This window comes from Salvelinus namaycush, chromosome 19, assembly GCF_016432855.1.
Source record: "Salvelinus namaycush isolate Seneca chromosome 19, SaNama_1.0, whole genome shotgun sequence".
NCBI classification, from domain to species: Eukaryota; Metazoa; Chordata; class Actinopteri; order Salmoniformes; family Salmonidae; genus Salvelinus; species Salvelinus namaycush.
This window is the reverse complement of record NC_052325.1, coordinates 15,058,422-15,077,576: the sequence shown is the minus strand read 5'-3', so window position 1 is coordinate 15,077,576 and position 19,155 is coordinate 15,058,422. Positions and strand designations below refer to the sequence as shown.

The following is a 19,155-nucleotide window of genomic DNA, read 5'->3' as shown; positions in this document are numbered from 1 at the left end:
TCATGATCGCGTTTGGTGTGGGGGGACAAAATATATTTATGCACGATGGCGCATGCGCGCAGCCGATTTGGGTTCATGTTACAGGCTGACTACACCGCTCGCATCGCGTGCGTGAGCGTTGCAAAATAAATTTTGAAATCTATATTTTTCAATTATTGCACACACACTGCTCGCGTGTGCCAACGAGCATCTGCGTTGCCAAGGGCTAAAATAGAAGTCAGTTCTATTTCTGACGCAGATCGCGCTGCAAGTCCTGCCTCTCCCATCTCCTCATTGGTTTATAGAAGCAGGTACCCACGTGCCATCTCCTCATTGGTTATACCCACGTAGGTGACTGAAAGACGAACAAGGTCAGTGGCGGTAATGCACCTAATTTATGAAAGTTGCCAATCGCAATATAAAGTCAAGAGAAGAAAAAGCCTAGGAGGGGAGATGACTAGAAACGATCCGGTCGACCGTTTTATGTGTGGATTAATTGTCGGAGTAGAGGACCTTGTGCATTTCAGGTAAAATAACAACTCAATGTTTATATCCCAGGACAAATTAGCTAGCAACAGCAAGCTAGCTAAATAGGACAAATTAGCTAGCAAGTGCAAGCATAAATGTATAATTCGACCTGTCCCCAAATGAATGTAATTGGTTGAGTTTGTTTTGATATTTTAACCTGCTTGTCGTGATCGCATTTGGTGTGGGGGGACAAAATAAATGTATGCACGATGGCGCACGCGCGCAGCCGGTTTGGGTTCCGTGTTATGCATGTGCTAATAGCGCAATTTAAACCATTCAAATGTTAAGTCGACGGCTTGTCAACAATACCCCCCCCCCATGATGAGTTGAAAATAAAACTTACTGCGTCAACTCCTGATGCTAGGATGGCCACGGAAAGACATAGAAACAGAAACCTATAAGAAAGGGGAGAGTAATACACATTTAATACACATTTTACATGGACAATTGCTTCACATAACCGGGCCCATTGAGCACACAATGTCACTTACTTCAGGCTCTTCAGTTCAATCTGGTGTCTTGTCTGCATTGTCCCGCTCATATGAACTTCAAACTTCATTCTTACTGCGCCTATCTTCTTCTCCAGGTGCGACTGCCCTAATGCATATCGGGCGGGCCACGAACGAAACTGAGACCCCAAAAAAATGCAATTTATTTGTTGAACTGGACATTATAAAATTACATTTAGAATATCAAAACGTTTGACACCGTTCGCCCCACGCGTGCGTATGTTTGTGAAAGGTACCTATTTTTGGTGGACAATATTATTCAATGAATTGATTTACACATGATATTCAAAACAAATTGATGCAGTTAGAAATAGCCTTCAAGAATGGTTGGATTTGGAAAGCGACTTTGTCTGTAGGCTTTACGCCTGGGCTGTCATACCCCTGTAGGCTATTAACAATGGAAATGGCAAAACAACATAAGACCTCTAGTCTGTAGCTATTGAACGAGACAACAATTAGCACAAAAAGCACTTACAGTCGTTGTGCGCACTCGTCCTGGGATGTGTTGCGCTGTCGGGGAAGAGTCTCGCGGCAAGAACTCAAATCACCGCACAGTTGTCCCGGTCGCTCGCGTACCACACTATCCTCAAATATACAGACAAAATGACCAAAAGACTGAGGGCAGTCTTTCTCCTAACAGTCAAAAATTGAAGTGGTCCTTTGTAACAGGGCTGTGTCCGTGCGTATGGGTGAGGGTGGTCGTAAATAGGGGGTGGGGTGGACGAGAAACAAGAACAAGTTGCATTGCTCAGAAGCTCACAACGTCTTGGGCAAAGATGCAGCCCAACGCACTGCACATGATCTGCTGGTAATCTACATTCCCCCTGAAGAACAAGAACGTTTCAACAAGTGGTCTTTAGTGGGCATTCGGCACAGTTGTACATACGTTTCCATTGCACCCCATCTCAATGATGGTCCATAGTGGTACGCTGGTTCTGTTGGTGGCTGTATCCTACACTATATTTCGGACAGAGGCTAAGGTAAGGGCAATTTAACTAACTTTTTTAATTAACATGTACAAACCGTATTATGTTACTACTATCTATGTGTCAACTTGAGAAGCAGGCTATAAGTTGTGTGTTTAGAGTTTGGAGTTTTGTGAGGCACACTCATGGTGAGCTCCATGTCTCTCCAAGACTCAGCAGTGACCAGTGAGTGCGTGTGTTATGTTGTAAAATGTATTGAAACTTATCCATTTCTAATATTGCAATATATAGAGCTATGCAGTAGTTGTGAATATAGCCAAACATTGTCATGTCCAAACTCAGGGTAGCAAATTCTTAGGACTTGTCACCATTTATCAGGATCATATTGGACATCCAATGAATACTTCAGAATTACAATTAAAAACATAGACAGATTTTCTTTGGATTTTTATGTAAAAAACAAACACAATTTAAATACGTGCTCCAAATATATAAACATATTCATTATATGTTGGTTATTAAAATACTTACATTAGACATCATGATACTCTGAATGTAATTGGTTCACTTTCACAATACATGCTGCTCTGACTTATTCTGGCATCCTACCTCCAGAGCAAGGCAGCATGGTCAGTCACAGGGTTTAATGTGGGTCTGAGAATCTCTACAGAGACATTATTCTGTTAGGAGCGCTCTGTTCTGTCTGTTTTTGACAGTAGCTTATATGCAGCTCAGTGACGAGTGAAAATCTGTATTTCATATTACAGTAAACCTAATGTAATATAATTATAATATAAAGTATCATTATTTAGATATCAGTCACTTTAAAAGATAATTCAAAAGGTTCAATAAATAATCAATAAAATCAATAAGTCATCAAATCATTGCTAAAACGGGCAGATCAAATTAAAAAGGCAAATCAAATAGTCAAAGGAAAAGGGGGGAGAAGGGAAATCAATACATATTTCTTGGATGTTTGCTTTCATTTCGCAGTGTGAGTGAATCTTGCTTGAGATTGGGGTTTTTGCTTGAGTGGTTAGTCTGGTTATATGGTTCACAGTCTCTCTGTGTCCTTTTGTTGGGGCAGGAGAAGGGGTGGGGTCTGGGCTCGCAGCAGTTGGGTAGGGTGGCAGTTAGTTTGGCCGCTGCTGTATCCAGGGTTGGCGAAGGGGTTGATGCTGGGTCTGGTGTTGGGACTGGGCACCGAGAACCAGGATCCAGGAAAACAAGGGGCTGCTGCAGGTGCTGGGTCGGGATCTGGGTCTGTAGAGCGGGAGGAAGGACAACCTGAGGAGCAAACAGACACACAAGGAAGCCCTAGACCCTGAGATCAGTGGTGGCATTTCCCTGTGGCCTGCTCCCTCCGGGTGAAGGTCTGATGTTTGGTCTCATCTGGTGGTCTGGTGCTGGGACTGGTACTGGAAATCAGGAACTGGGTTGGTGCTGGTGCTGTGACTGGGCCTGCAGAAGGGAGGAAGGACAACCTGATGATTAAGCAGGCACACAAGGTAGCCCACAAGGTAGCAGGCACACAGGCACACTTCCATGTGGTCCGCCCACTCCGGGGGAAGGTCTGATGTTTGGTCCCTCCCCTGCACCTTGTCTGGTGGTCTGCTGCTGGGACAGGTACTGGAAACCAGGAACTGGGCAGAGGGGAGGAAGGTCAATGATGGCACTCCCCTGTGGTCCGCCTTCTCCGGGTGAAGGTTAGATGTTTGGTGCTGCGACTGGGCCTGCAGAGGGGAGGAAGGACAACCTGATGATCAAGCAAGCACACAAGGGAGCCCCTAGACCTAGAGGTCAGTGGTGGTACTCCCCTGTGGTCTGCTCGCTTTGAGTGAAGAATAGATGTTTGGTCCTTCCTCTGCGCCTCGTCTGGTGTTCTAGTGCTGGGACTGGTGCTGGATCTGCAGAGGGGAGGAAGGACAACCTCAGAGTGAGCAGACACACCTGGAAGCCAGTGACTCGGAGGTCAATGGAGGCAGTCCCCTGTGGTCAGGTCGCTCCAGCCGTAGGTTGGTATCTTTAAGGCAGTGTTTCCCAAACTCGGTCCTCTGGACCCCAAGGGGTGCTTGTTTTTTGTTGTTGTTCCCCAAGCCCCACACAGCTGATTCAAATAATCAACTAATCATCAAGCTTTGATTATTTGAGTCTTCTGTGTTGTACTAGGGCAAAAAACTTAAACGTGCACCCCTTGGGGTCCTGGAGACCGTGTTTGGGAAACCCTGCTTTAAGGGTTTCCTTCCTCAGCGCCCTTGTTGTGGTGGTGTTCTCTGAGTCTGGTCTGGTCTCTCCTTCTGTTGAACTGCTCCGGATGGTTGGCGGTTGGATGGTCCTGGTCTGGATGGTGGCCTGAGAAGGGCAGATGGAAAAAAAGTAGGGGAGGAGGGCTGTGGGCCAGGGGGTAGAGGAAGTAAAGCCTAGCCACGACAGCGTGTGTATATGTACTGTATGTTCATATGGCATACCTACTTCTGTATCTCTGTGCTTTTTTAATAGTTTGTAAATTAACTCTACGCTTTCAGAAATGTATTTAACTATATAGAAGCCTGTGGTCAGTTAATTTGTGTGACAGTGTATATCTATATCAGCTGCAAGTGTCTGCACCATCCAACACTTCACTTCCCTACACTGACAGACAGCTCCCATTGCATTTTATCACAGCCCGTCTGTGCTCTGGTAATGTGTAGAGAATGCTGAACATGCAGCCCCCTCACCTCCCCTCCCATCCATAGGGACATGGCTATACATTTTCATTAGCTGGGAAGGCAGTGGTATATGGAAGGTTAGGAGAGTATCACTGTCAAGACATAGACTGTTTGGACAGGTTGACTGGAGCCATAACGCCCCTATCTACTTGAAAGAAGGTTTAGAAAGGATAGAGGGCAGACATGTACATAAATTACAGTGTTATTAGTCTATTAGTACTTAAAGGGATACTTCACGGTTCTGGCCCTTTATCTACTACCCCAGAGTCAGATGAACTCGTGGATATAATTTTTATGTCTCTGCATCCAGTATGAAGGAAGTTAGAGGTAGTTTCATGAGCCAATGCTAACTAGTGTTAGCACAATTCCTGGATGTCTATGGTATCTGCTAGCATGCTAGCAGTTACCACAGACTTTCAGTCATTGAGCTACCGCTAGTTAGCAACTTCCTTCAAACTGCACAGAGAGGCATAAAAATGGTGTCCACGAGTTCATCTGACTCTGGGGAAGTAGATAAAGGGCCTCATTGCCAACATCCTGAAGTATCCCTTTAACACTGCATTTACATTTTTGATAAGAAGAAATAAGTACATCTGCCCGACAGATTGATCTCTGTGTGTGTGTGTGTGTGTGTGTGTGTTTGTAGCACGCGTGTAGCAAGGTTATTATAATTTTGTGATTCAATATTTGTTTTTATTTCTATTAGTTAGATTTGTATTTTAAATGCAGTTGCAGTTAGTTTTCAGACTTGATTTACTAGTTTTTGTTTAGTTTCTTTGTGATACATATATTTAGATTGTTTTTATTTTTAGTGTTGGGGACAGAAAGTAGCCTATGCATGGGAGGCTAGGAGTCATGTATGCATTGTAGGCCTATAGTTCATTTTTTGGGATGTCACTTCTTGCCACTTGCAGTCAGTAATAAGGTGATGGGCCAGGATCATAGACTTGGGTAGATATAACATCTCTGTATCTGTGTCATAATGGCGTCTGGGGAGCCATTGAGGCCATCTCATCATGAAATAGTACATTTTCTTCTTCACAAGTAAAATTAATTGGCTGATCCCTCCTGATGACCCATCTGTCACCACTCATGCCAAACAGGTCATCAGGAGGGATCAGCCAATGATCAGCCAAAAACACAGGCTTTTGGCCACTATAGGACTCCACACAACTCCATGGCCAGGACATAGGTTTGGTTAGGTTTAAATTATAAAGCATTCTTAATGTGACTTGGATTTAAATGATAAGTGCCTAGACTGGTGCAAGAAATATGGTGCAAGGAAACTATTTTGCCCATGTTTACACCAATCCAATGCTTTTTTAAACTTTGGTAGTAGATGTAAGAAGAATCAGGTACAACAAATGAAGTCATGGCACATTTAACATGTTATGTTTATGTAATATTAATCATGTATCACTGACTAACCCCATAGGGTTAATAAAAACAGCTGCAGCAAAAACATAATCAATACAACACTTCTTCACAAATCTATTAGTTCACAGCCAGCCAGTCAGCTTGTGTGTGTGTGATTCTGTTCAACCAAACAAGACTTTGTGGTTTATCTTTAAGCAGACTCTGCGTTCCAGAGAGGTGGTCCTTTTTTTCTCAAGACTGATGGCTGAATATTCTCTCCACGAACGCTTGGGTTGACCTCAGACACAATATTTGGTGCAAGGAAGCTATAATTCTGAATAACTGTGGTCGAGATGCTTGCTGAATTCAACGTGCTGGCATCTTGCGGGATTCCTGCTGCTTTCACGGCTGTACTCTCTGATTTGCTGAAGTACACAAGATTCTGCTTCCCTCATCAGTGGCTCCATCTCTGTTGAGCGAAGTGCCAGAGACGCATTTGGGTCCATATGGCAAGCTGCTGCAGGGGTTGGATCGAAGTTGGCTGCCAGAGAATTCTGTATGCATTCGAAGCGCTCACACAGTGACTTCAGGGGGACCTGTGCCAACTGTTTTGCAAGAGTAGTTGACTGCTAGTGTGCCTCAAGGCTGAGAAGACACGGCACCACATCAGACAGATTGAAGTTGGTCGGTGTGGATTGCGAACGGCTTCAGCAACTTCACAAGCTGCTCTAGCTTAGCTGAGTCGCTGGTCAGCAAGTTGGTCGGAGTGGATTGCGAACAGCTCTAGCAACTTCACAAGTTGCTCTAGCTTGGCCCAGTTACGCTCTGTGCTCACCCTCTGATTTCTTTCCTGTTAGCTAGTGATAGTGATGCACAAGCGAGACCAATTTGAAACAACAGCATCTACTGATCACATCAAAAAAAATCTAGCTGCAATAGAGCATGTTGGGAAATATGATAATGATTGCTTTTGGCTTAACACTGGTTATTAACACTAACACATTGGTTATTTTACACAAATGAGGGTTAATTTACACTTACAGAGTTAATTTAACACCTGAAACTAGAAATGTTACACTGAAAACTTTCCCAGAAATACTCATGTTGGAATTCTGGTCTGTGATTGAGAATTACTGATAAACAGAGAAGAGAGAAGAAGAGGGGGAGGAAGAAGATGATGAGGGGAGCTTGGAGAAAAACATGTATGCTGGAAGTTTCCTATGAGCCTAAAAAAATATCTAGAGAATTAATAATAGTTAGCGCTGATGTACTTGCTAGTTAAGTGAATGAACTGTAAAACCACAACTAACCACAAGGCATACCATGCTAATATGGGCCTTTTTAAATCAGTGTGTGTGTGTGTTTGGAAGGAGGACACCGTACATCTGGACAGACTACCCCCCAGAGATTTAGAGGGCTGAGGAGAGGTGGAAGAGGGAGAGGGATGGGGAAAGGAAAGGGGAAGGAAAAGTGAACGTGGGTGTGAGAAAAAACATTTGGCAGAACGTTTTGTGTTCTGTTGAATTCGATAGCGTTGCTGATTGGATGACACCATGGGAATAGAGAAAGAAAGAGCTAGAAAGAGTGAGGGAGAGAGTGAGTGAAGAGTTGCAACATTTTCTGCTCATCTGGATCTGGTATGGATTTACGTAAAGTGATCCGACCCACCCGCGGGAGCTGTGTTTGGATCAACAGCAGGGAGCTTGTGATCCTGGCAGATGTTCTCTCCATACGCCCGTCGAGACTAACATAGTCAATAGATAAACAGATTTATCTCTGAGGAACATTGGGCCTTTCAATACTATTACTTATTTAGGATGCTCTATTTTGGGGTTGAAAAAAAACGACCTGGCCTGAAATATTGTGCCATAAGTTTGTCTTTCTCTCACATGTGCCCTGCCTTTAGGTTAATGTAAGTCCTGTGATACTGGTCAGTGACTTGGCTGTAGTCCAGCTGTGTTTTTTTCTTCTGCATGTGTTTATCGCTTGTTTCTTGAGAGGGAAAAGACCTTGCTACTTACGTGCCTCCGGTTTGGTCTCCCTCTCAATCAGTGGGGCTAACACACACGCATACACTTACAAATCCTCTCTCCCTGGGCGGTCATGGTCAGTCAGGCTAGTGAGTCATCAGTCTCAGGAGGATGAACAGATTACTGGATGGAAAAGATGTGTGTGTGGGATGGGGGGATTGGGAGAGTGGTGGGAATTGAAGATGAACTCCTCAGTGATTCCTAGTTTTTCCTCCTGTTTGGATCATGGTGTTCCCGAGGTCTTCCCAAGGGAGGAAGGCCGGAATGCCAAGGCGGAGGTAGCAGCACTTACTGCTGTTTATCTTCCTGCTCCACCGTGTGTGTGTGTGTGTGTGTGTGTGTGTGTGTGCGTGCGTGCGTGCGTGCGTGCGTGCGTGCGTGCGTGTGTGTGATTGTTTGCTAATGTGGATTGTTGTTTGAGAAGATCAGGATTTTGGGTCACTGGGGAACTAACCTCCAACAGACAGTATTGATATTATTTGGGGAAGTTTTATTAGTCGTAATGTGCTGGATACATATGCTATACACCGTCCAAAGAAATGCTTACACACAGGTCACAGAAACAGCATATGCCTGACACCTGACTCCCCCATTGTAAAAATGTCTACATTTGTGGGAGGTGTGTGTGTGTGTAGTGTATGTGTTTTCATAGGGATCCCTGGGTGGGCTACTCCCAAGTTAATGCTCCTCTGCCCTCAATCTTCGAGTGTGTCAGGTATGCCCCTCTGTGTGTGTTCCTTCTCTGTGCCAGGCAGGGAGAGGATTAGATGATGGATAAGCACAGCGAAACCCCTCTATTCAGCCTGGTTTAAGGCTCAGTCTGATCTGTCATGGTACCACTAAAGCACATCTAGTGTTTTTCCTCTGTCTCTCTCCCACACAGACTGACAATAGAAATACCTGCCTCTGTCTTCTCTCACAATATTAACTCTATAGTTTATCAGTAATGTCTTTAATATCACATATCCAAACTGAAGATCCACTCTATATGCAATTGGCCTTATCCATAGGATCCCATACTCTATAAGATCCACTATCCCAACAGAATGAAGGTCCACTCTGTTTACATGAGGCCTAGTCTGTAAGCTCAGCTATCCCAAGAGAGTGGCTAGAGTGAACATGTCCCAAGGTATTGTGTTGACAATTATGGGTGAAGTGGGTGAAACCTAATCCTCAGCTGTAGTTAATGTGTAACGATGTAATACATCCCCTCGTCTGACACTTGTGCAGCAGAAAGGGTGGGGGTGTAAAGAGAGAGGGAAGGAGTGAGGGGATGTAGAGGAAGAAAAGGGTAGGTGAGAGCGAGAGAGAGACTTTAGTCTAGCTCTTTGGGTCTTGACCTAGTCTACTAGCCCCCCTATCATCCCCCCCCCCCCCCCCCCCTTGCCTCAGCCCTCTCTGGTGCTCTGCTGGTGATTATAATGAGGCTGATGACTTAACTAGATCTGTTAAGCAATGTTCTGTGTTTTCACCTATTCTGCCATGCTCTGTCATTTTTAGACCCCATAGGTCACCGCAGACTCTACTTACTAGAGCAGATATGGAGACCAGACCAGGATAAGGGTCAGGGGTCACAGTAACATAATTTATGAATCAGGCAGAATAGAAATGGGTGTCTTAGTGTGTAAGTAGCACGGGGAAGCTTTTGTTATTGGAGTCTGTGACCAGGTCAGTAAATGGAAAGCACTGTTTGTGTAATTGTGTGTGTGAGTGTGTCAGACGGATTAATATTTGAACTGGCCTAAGAAGGGAAAATTTGCTTAGTTTGTGTCCAGTCTCTAAAACAACTTAGGACATCTCCATGGCAACTATCAAAATTCACATCGGTCATTAGCCATTTCTATTTTTGACTCTCTCTCCTTTCTAAATGTTATGTTACACTCTTTGATGTTCTGTTATAAATAATACTTTTAAAAATGTTACAGATAAACAGCACGTCTGTTTCTCCTCTGCCCCACATCTCCCATCAGTTTAGTTCATGACTGGCTTATTATCTATGTTGTGTGTTTCTAGAACACATTGGCTAGGTCTCAAGTCATTAACCTGTGACATTAAGTAGTTGTAACCTTTCAGGCTCTTTAGGGAATGTGCAGGTCATGGCTCGTCATTAGGGATAGTTCTCTGTTACCTTTCAACTTTCAGGCAGATTCCCAGGCTCAACCTTCTTTGTAATTTAACAGACACTTATACAGTTTTCATTATTTTTTGTACTGGTCCCCCATGGGAATCGAACACACAACCCTGGCGCTACACGGGACTAAATATCACCATACAAATCAAATCAAATTAATAGAATATTTCTGGCTGCACAGATGTGTAATGCCTGCCTTACACAGCACATACTGTTCTGTTGATGAATTGACAGCTGTCTGGATGTCTTTCTTGATATCTGTCCTTCATAAGCCAGAACTGTGTTTCTGTTTTGTTTTTGGCTTGTTTGTGCAGCTGTTTGTCTGTGAAGCTCAGAGAATGCAGTGAATAAGGAGGGAGTGATAACTTACATGCACACACACACACACACACAACCCCCTACGCCCCACACGTGTGTAACTGGGTCACATGGTGAACTCATGGGGTTAGCCCAGGGTTAGCGGTTTAGGTTCAGACAGGGAGGACCAGAGGTGAACCTCCTGACTTTCTGTCCCCTCTGAGAGAGATGTTTCCCCCTGTCCCTCCCTTCCCCTCTGAGAGAGATGTTTCCCCCTGTCCCTCCCTTCCCCTCTGAGAGAGATAATTTCCCCTTTCGTCACCCTCCATGACTGGGCCCCTTCAAATAGCTTTGTTCCTTCAATATAATTGTTATTGCCATTAGTCCATTATGTTGCTTTGTGGGCCTTTGCCACACCTAAAACACTGTTTTACCTCAAAAAATATATGGGGAAACACTGTAAGACAAGGTGGAAGGGTGTGTGTGTGTGTGTGTGTATTGAAGCTGAGGTGAGGTTGGATGGACATAGACACACCTAAAGTAGAAAGAGTCAAATCATCTCCATGTTTTGTCAGTGTTATGTTTTTAAAGTGGTAGACATACTAACCAACCAGCCCATGTCTAGAAAAATAGCGCAACATTTATAATTTTGCTGTACAGAACATGCGGATACTGATACCTGTTGAAATGTCTGCTAGTATAATATGGTTTAGTGGTCACCCCTCATATCCTCTCCCCTCTGTTGTCTGGACCATAAGGTCACGCACTCAAGCCTGACTGGTATATGGTTACTTTACTTTGCAACACACACACACACACACAAACTGGTGTATAGTTACTTTACCATACATCAGACATGTTATTTGTTCTTATGGAAGCATGGTGATTTGTGAGAGCAGATTCCTGTTATGGTCCTTCTCTCTGTCATGTGAGTGACTGTAGGCTCTAATTCACACGACCTGAGAACGCAGACGTAGCCATGACTGGTTCTTTATTCCGCTTTCCTTAAAGAACAGATGCTCAATTCATTTCTCTCAACGTTGCCCTACTTTTTGTTGTTGCCCTAGCTTGATGTTTTGTCCCGTCGGCTTATTGGACTATTCATTTATTCAGCTTGATATGATTCTATTATATTGCAGATTTCCTGAGCGCTCTGTGGTGGTATCTGACAAGCTAAGCCAGTCATATGATTGTATATACTTACTTTATATCTCAATCTCTGGGCCACAAGCATCTATAGACATGTACAGTATTGTCTTAATGTCCTATGCATTTTTGAGCCAGTGTGAAGGCAGATTTACCATTTTAACTGAACCTAGATCAGAGCCACTCATCAATCCCTGTTATCTCTATTCCCATCTCCTTCAACAAAGAACAGGCATGAGAACAGTGGTGCATGTCAGTTGTAGTGGTCTCTAATGTCATAATTTAGGGTTGTAGACTGGGGGTATGTGATCACTAGGGCCGGGACGATATACTAGGGCTGGAAATTGCCAGGGACCTCACGATACAATATTATCACGATACTTAAGTGCCAATCTCGCAGCTCATGATTCTGTATGTTTTGCGATTTGAGGTTTAAAACATATTGCTCTGTATGTCTGCTGCAGAGAGACGAGAGAGCATGAGAATTTATTTTGATCAGTCATTGCAATAAAAGCAAGGTGTGGACTCGAGTCACATGACTTGGATTCGAGTCTGACTCGTGTCACAAATTTGATGACTTGACTTGATAGAAAATAGAACAACTTGAGACTTGACTTGAAGCCTCAAGACTCGGGACTCAATTTACGCTGATTACTTGAAATTATCTGGCCAGATTTTGTAAAGTTTTGTCACTGATTTTGTGGCACGGAGTCTCATTGGATTAGGCTACTCTCCACGCAGCCAAAGATAGTATCGCACTTGCATTTTTTTTTTGATTGGCTAGTGAAACGCACACTCTGCCCTCTGATTGGACCAGAAATCTGTCAATCAACAAAGGTCTGATGAACTACAATAGCGCAGTGAGAAGGTTTTGGGGGAGTCCTGTGAAACTGAATGGGAAAAGACATAAAAAATTCATACATCCGAGGTGTACAGTTCATTCGGAAAGTACTCAGACTGCTTTACTTTGTCCACATTTTGTTACGTTACCCCATAATGACAAAGCAAAAACAGGTTTTTAGATTTTTTTTGCCAAGTGTGTGTGTGTGTGTGTGTGTGTACATATAAAACTGAAATATCACATTTACATAAGTATTCAGACCCTTTACTCAGTACTTTGTTGAAGCACATTTGTCAATGGTTACATCCTCGAGTCTTCTTGGGTATGACGCTACAAGCTTGGCAAACCTCTTCCATTCTTCTCTGCAGATCCTCTCAAGCTCTGTCATGTTGGATGGGAAGCGTCACTGCACAGCTATTTTCAGGTCTCTCCAGAGATGTTTGAGCAGGCTCAAGTCCGGGCTCTGGCTGGGCCACTCAAGGACATTCAGAGACTTGCGTTGTCTTGGCTGTGTGCTTAGGGTCGTTGTCCTGTTGGAAGGTGAACCTTCGCCCAGTCTGAGTTCTTGAGCACTCTGGAGAAAGTTTTCATCAAGGATATCTCTGTACTTGCTCCGTTCATCTTTGCCTCGATCTTGACTAATCTCCCAGTCCCTGCCAATGAAAAACATCCCCGCAGCATGATTCTGCCACCGCCATGCTTCACCGTAGGGGTGGTACCATGTTTCCTCCAGATGCTTGGCATTCAGGCCATAGAGCTCAATCTTGGTTTTATCAGACCAGAGAATCTTGTTTCTCATGGTCTGAGAGTCATTAGGTGCCTTTTGGCAAACTCTACCATCAATGCCTGATTGGTGGAGTGCTGCAGAGATGGTTGTTGTTCTGGAACTATTAATTGTTTCCCCCTTCACTAGACGATACAAGTATTGCGATACTCATCAGTATCGTGGCAAGGAAACAAAACACAAAGTGAATTTTACTTATTTAAGAAAACAGCTTTTTGTTGGAAACAAACATCATTATGTTGTCATCCAGACTAGAGCACCCAATATTTTATATACAGCAGGTATTTTTAAGGACCAAGAAGTTTGATCTGATTTGTGTTTTCTTTTTTTGCCATGGAAAAAATACACAGCCCTAGTGATGGCTACAGGTAAAGACAAACAGGGGAACTGGCAGCACTGAGTAAGTATCTAAGAGATGTGGCTGGTATGGTAATAGTTTTAATAGTAATCAGCGGTACTGTTCTGTGGTGGTGGCTGGAGGGGTCTGGGAGAGATGGGGAAATGGAGGAAGTTATGAAGCATCTCTCGCCCTCTCTCTCCCTCTCACTCTCTGTCTGTTTCCACTCCACTCGCTGGTCCCATGTCAGAGGTGATTGCGTCAGTGTGATTCCTTCCATGGCAACAAACACTTTCCTTACATGACCAGAAAAAGCCCTTGGGTGTTTGGTTGGGAAATGGAACAATGTATGTGGGAAAACACACACACACACTTTTGGACAATGGAACTGCTCCTGTAGCTACGGTCCAAATGGCCTAGCAGACACCTGTATACTCCCATATGGAGTCACTGAGTCAGCCCATTAGTGTGTTCCTCTGTTTCTCCCTCACTGGCTTCAGTAGAGTTCTTTGTTTGTCTTTCAATAGATCTCCAAGATGGTTCCTTGGATAAATATTTCAACTGGTGGTTTCTTGGCCAGTCCTGGTCAACCACAAGGATTTCAGAAGTGTCTTAATGATGTTCTCATATTACCTTCTTGGACAATACAAAACAGGGTCTGTTGAAGCCATAACTCCCATAAAAAGGACATGTGTTTACTGTCAAATCCCTCTTGATTCCACATCTCACATATTGGCTAACTTCTGCAATCCAGGAGGAGCTAATATCAGAGGACTGTTGCCATAGCCTTTATTCTGTGGTGTATTTATTATGTCTTGCAATGGAAACCATTTACTGTTATAAGAACCAAACAGAAGCAAACAGAGAAAACGGAATGAAACGGAGGGACCTACCTGAATATGTTGAGTAGAAACGTTTTCGTTGCGAAACGTTTTCCATTTAGAGTAAACGGTTTAGATTAAACGTTTTGCAACAGAATATGCGTAATGAATACACCTCTGGTGTGATCATTGAAAGTAAACATGGGCGTTGGTCTGACATAACCTCTTGTCACACACTCGCTGACCTGAAAGCCCCGCCTCCTCCTCCTTGTTTGGGAGATGGGATACTTCCTGTATGGGATCAAAACACACATTATTTCTAAAATGTTTTGCTGAAAGAGACAGAGTGAGTGAGAGAGAACATGAGATACAGATTGTGTAAGAGAAAGGTAGGTAAAGTAATAGATTAGTTAATGTGAGTGCTCTTTGCCAGCTTTAAGGCCAAGGATAAGGGGCCTTCCCACTTAAGAGAGAAGGGCTTTCTCCTTCCTTTAGTCCACATCCTACATTCTACAGTAGTATACAGTCACACAGGAAGACACGCCAGAGACCGAGCAGGGGTACTCAGACTCTCTCAAGCCTGCAGTATCTCAAAGAGAGGGTTGGCTCACTCAATAAAACAAAACAGCTCTCTCCCTCTCTCAATACCCTATTTGTTCATAGAGAGAAAGAGCAGACTCCAGAAATGCTGCTGTCCTCCTAAGCCACCCACTCGCTCTCCTTCATAGACTCTATTTCAAGAGAAAGGGAGAGACAAAGAGAGACAGCGATTACAAGAGAGCACAGAAGCAACAGTCTCTCACCTTCACATCGCACACTGTAGGGAGAGTAATCACCAGTTTGTAGGTCAAGTGCTGAGAGTCTCACTGGGGATGATGGTGCTTCAGCTTCAGCCTCTTCTGATTTACTAGTGTTTTATAGGTCACACAACTCTGCATTATTCAGAGAACAGTCTCACAACACTGAAAACAGACACAGATGGGAGTGTGTGTGTTTTATTTGGCCAGTGCAACTTTTATATAGAAGTGTGTATCAGTTTTATGCGTAATGTATTTGAGAACAATGTGTGTGGGTGTGTGTTTGTGTATGTGTGTGGTATTGTATTCCTGTAGGATTGTTAAGGAATGTTTATTATTTTATTGTGTGCAACAATAACCGCCCAAAAGTAATGATCCGTAGGCACACAAACAGACCTCTATACAGCATCCATCACGCACATACTAACACGGACAAGCGCGCACAAACACTTACACGTATATGGCTGTGACGGTCATGGAATTTTGGATGACGGTTATTGGCCAGCCAAATGACCGCAGTCACCGTAATAACTGAGGAGAAGATGAATATGTGCTGTTTGTTGATTCAACTCAACAGACATTACAAAAAATACATTCTATAGATGCAGTAAAAAGGTCAATGGAACTGACCAAAACAATGGAAATGTCATGGAAACGTGTGGGGGAAAAATGCAGTGGGGAACCTTTACGGAAAATGTGTTTTTGGAACTCTTCATGTGACATTTTACATGTGAAAACGAAAATTAGTCGCTATGATACACACACAGACAGTGCTTTTAACATAGTGTTTTCAACTTAAATATTTGACACACATGACTACATTGTGTATGTGTAACAGATGTATAGTGTACTCTCCATGCGTTGTGTTTTCTCATAATAAATCACTTCGGCCAGTGGTCCCAGTTGAGCATCATTTATTTCTGCTGCTGTTGTTAAATGGGAAACAGCACGTTAGTTGTGCAGGGCTTAACAGTGTTGATGGCTGTCGATGACAAAATCTGTAGCATGAAGACAACTGTGTTAGCCGTGGCTTATGTGACCATGACATCGGTGTATGCTAACTAACACAATTATTTACAGCAATCATATGCCAAAGCACATCCCAGAAAGCCCCTCAATCCCTAACAGGTACCATATACCCACACATGTATAAAATCAGTAACGTACAGCAAACTTGTACACATTGTAAAATAGAAAATAGAAAACAGTATTCAGAACGTGACCTACCCCTTGCATCACATTTTCATACTGGGAAGACCTGACGTTCGCGATCTCCCCCTATCTGCAAGTGGGGCCAATCACAACACCCCTTATTGTCATCAGAGTTGAACTAACCAATAAGAATGCTTGAACATCAAATACACATTTCTTTAGAGTCAAGTGGAAACATAACCAACCCTGTTACATATGTCTATGTATATTATTTCACCGGCATTTCTGCACGTTGGACTTCAAAGTAAATCTCAGCTTGTTAAAAATACACAAGAAAAACTATATCACATTGATTCAGGACTAACATCGAAACAAGATAATATGCCCCACCAACATTAGACAACTATACAGAAAACTATTTTTTGTTGTTGTACCTTTATTCAACTAGGCAATGACAGCATAGGAACAGTGGGTTAACTGCCTTGTTCAGGGGCAGAATGACCGATTTTTACCTTGTCGCCTCGGGGATTCAATCTTGCAACCTTTCGGTTACTAGTCCAACGCTCTAACCACTAGGCTACCTGCCGCCCCGATAGCCACAAATTGCTGAAATAAGTACATTTAAGTCAATGATGAGAGTAGTCAGATTAATTTATAACTAAAAAAACAGTGCAGAAGAGTGCCATTTGTAATGAATGTGTAGGTGAATGCTACAACAAAGATCAGTGCACCTCAAATCCGAAGGATGTGAGTTCAAAAAGCTATAGTATATTAAGGATTACTTTTTTAATGTTTCACTATTTAAATTTTGGATGGTCTGCGGCTCTTCAAAACTGGAATCCTACAGATAAAACATGTACACAACACTTATTAGGATTGTATTGTAATGTTCACTATACGATCTTCTATCTATAACCAATAAGGATTTCCATGCAGAAGAGGCGAGTAAATCACGTCTAAATTCCATACACAACATTTTCATAGCCATAGCTCTCGAGAATCAAGGTGCCATCCCAGTAATGTTATTAGCTAACTAGTATAGCTAGGAGTCAGAAGGGCAAAGGGTTGAATGCATGCCAAAGATTATTTTCCATGAATGCAGTGCTAGGATAGTCAAAATAACACTTCTACAATCAATACATCTTTGTAGCCATAGCTCTCAAGAATCAAGGAGCCATCCCAATCTCCTCATTGCCCCCCAGCAAAATTAGCCTACATTTACGACTTCTAAATGTTATGCAAAGAAAACTGCCAAATATATCCAAATTGGACTTTAGTAACCACATTGTGGGACTGTTACAATACATAAATCATGACAAATTTGACAAACATCCACTTTGTTGGATCAGATTAGTTGAATATCCGGCATCCCTGTTCTCAAGCTTTGTCTTTACTGCATCTATTCATAGGTTGCACATCTGTCACTCGGTCGCGCCATGTCTTTTTTGTTATGTGTCGGCCCCAGTAAGACTAGCTGTCGCCATTGCTGTCGGCTAATGGGGATCCTAATAAATAAAATTAAGCCATGCCATTGTTATGAACGTTCTCAAGCCGCCCCCTGCCGGCAGCGCCATAGTGGTGCCCTAAAGTGGTGATAAGCCCAGTCATGCAGGACGAATACTAGCTACTATTTCTTCTAAATTACAGTCTGGAAATACAATGACATTGCCAAAGTAGTCAAATATTTAGTAGGAAATAACTTTGCCAGCATTACCATATTGGTCAAATTTACTTTAGACAAGATGGCAATGCTGTCATTTTAGCTAGCAAAATTTGTCAAGAATAGCTAGCAATGCTAACGTTAGCTAGCCACAATCCGGTGGCCTCTCGATTTTAGATTGCTAATGTTATACTACATCTAAAGTCATTCTGGTGACATCAAAATTATGCAAAATATTTTCCTACTAATTATTTGTATCCTTTTAAATGTCATAGCATTTCCAAGCCATGGTAATGCACTTCTGATGAAATCAGTCCAAAACGAACGTTCAAAACAATATTGTGACGAAACGCCACATCAGTTAACATAATTTGAATGAACAATCTGCATTACCATGGAAATGATTTCATCATAATACCAGGCAGCTATTGCGAGTGAACCAATGAGTTTACCAGTCAAATTGCCAGGGTTAGAGGTTCCAAGCATAGCATTTGGAATTAGAATACTAATGGTCATGCAACTTATGATGGGTTAAAGGTCAGCCATTTTGGTAAGGGAGTTGGTCGACCATGATTTGCCAGGGCTGTGATAAGATAAAATAAGATCTCTATGGTTCCAAGCACTTTCTATTAAGTATATTTCTATGTGTGCTGCTGTTGTCGGGGGATGTTGCCTAGGCAACCGAAGACTGGTTTGCTTCAACACCTTGCTTGTTTCAGCAAGGAGCATCAAAGTTTCATCACGTTAATAGTCCATGTTACCGCAGAAACAGACTCAACTGCACAAATACCCAGCCGTCTCGTCTTCAGTCAGCTGTTCATTCCACAAAAAATGTATCCTTTTTTGTCTTTAAACGGTTATGATGTTTATTGTATGTTTATTGTATTTTCATGATGGTCTTCATCTATAACCGTCGGTTACATCGTTATACAGTAATTGTGCCATTCCTACACATTATTCATTTTTAAATTCTTCAAGCTTTGTCAAGTTGGTTGTTTATCATTACTAGACAGCCATTTTCAAGTCTTGCCATAGATTTTCAAGTAGATTTAAGTCAAAACTGTAACTAGGCCTCTCAGGAACATTCAATGTCGTCTTGGTAAGCAACTCCAGTGTATATTTGGCCTTGTGTTTTAGGTTATTTTCCTGCTGA

At 42.8% G+C, this 19,155-nt stretch overlaps 2 protein-coding genes across 3 annotated transcripts in view; one reads left to right on the top strand and one right to left on the bottom strand.

Moving 5' to 3' along the window:
- Window positions 1-1,734, bottom strand: part of LOC120064170 (collagen alpha-2(IV) chain-like) — a 104,565-nt gene extending 102,831 nt beyond the window's left edge. The window contains exons 1-3 of the mRNA XM_039014554.1: window positions 1,492-1,734; window positions 999-1,135; window positions 851-902 (exon numbers count right to left, since the gene is read on the bottom strand). Of these exons, the coding sequence (XP_038870482.1) occupies window positions 851-902; window positions 999-1,066 (120 nt within the window). The 5' untranslated portion in view covers window positions 1,067-1,135; window positions 1,492-1,734. The remainder of the gene's footprint in view (window positions 1-850; window positions 903-998; window positions 1,136-1,491) is intronic.
- LOC120064171 (collagen alpha-1(IV) chain-like) overlaps window positions 1,710-19,155 on the top strand; it is a 66,493-nt gene continuing 49,047 nt past the window's right edge. For both annotated transcript variants that reach the window (XM_039014557.1, XM_039014556.1), the window contains exon 1: window positions 1,710-1,996. In XM_039014557.1, coding sequence (XP_038870485.1) covers window positions 1,925-1,996 — 72 coding nt within the window. In that variant the 5' untranslated portion in view covers window positions 1,710-1,924. The remainder of the gene's footprint in view (window positions 1,997-19,155) is intronic.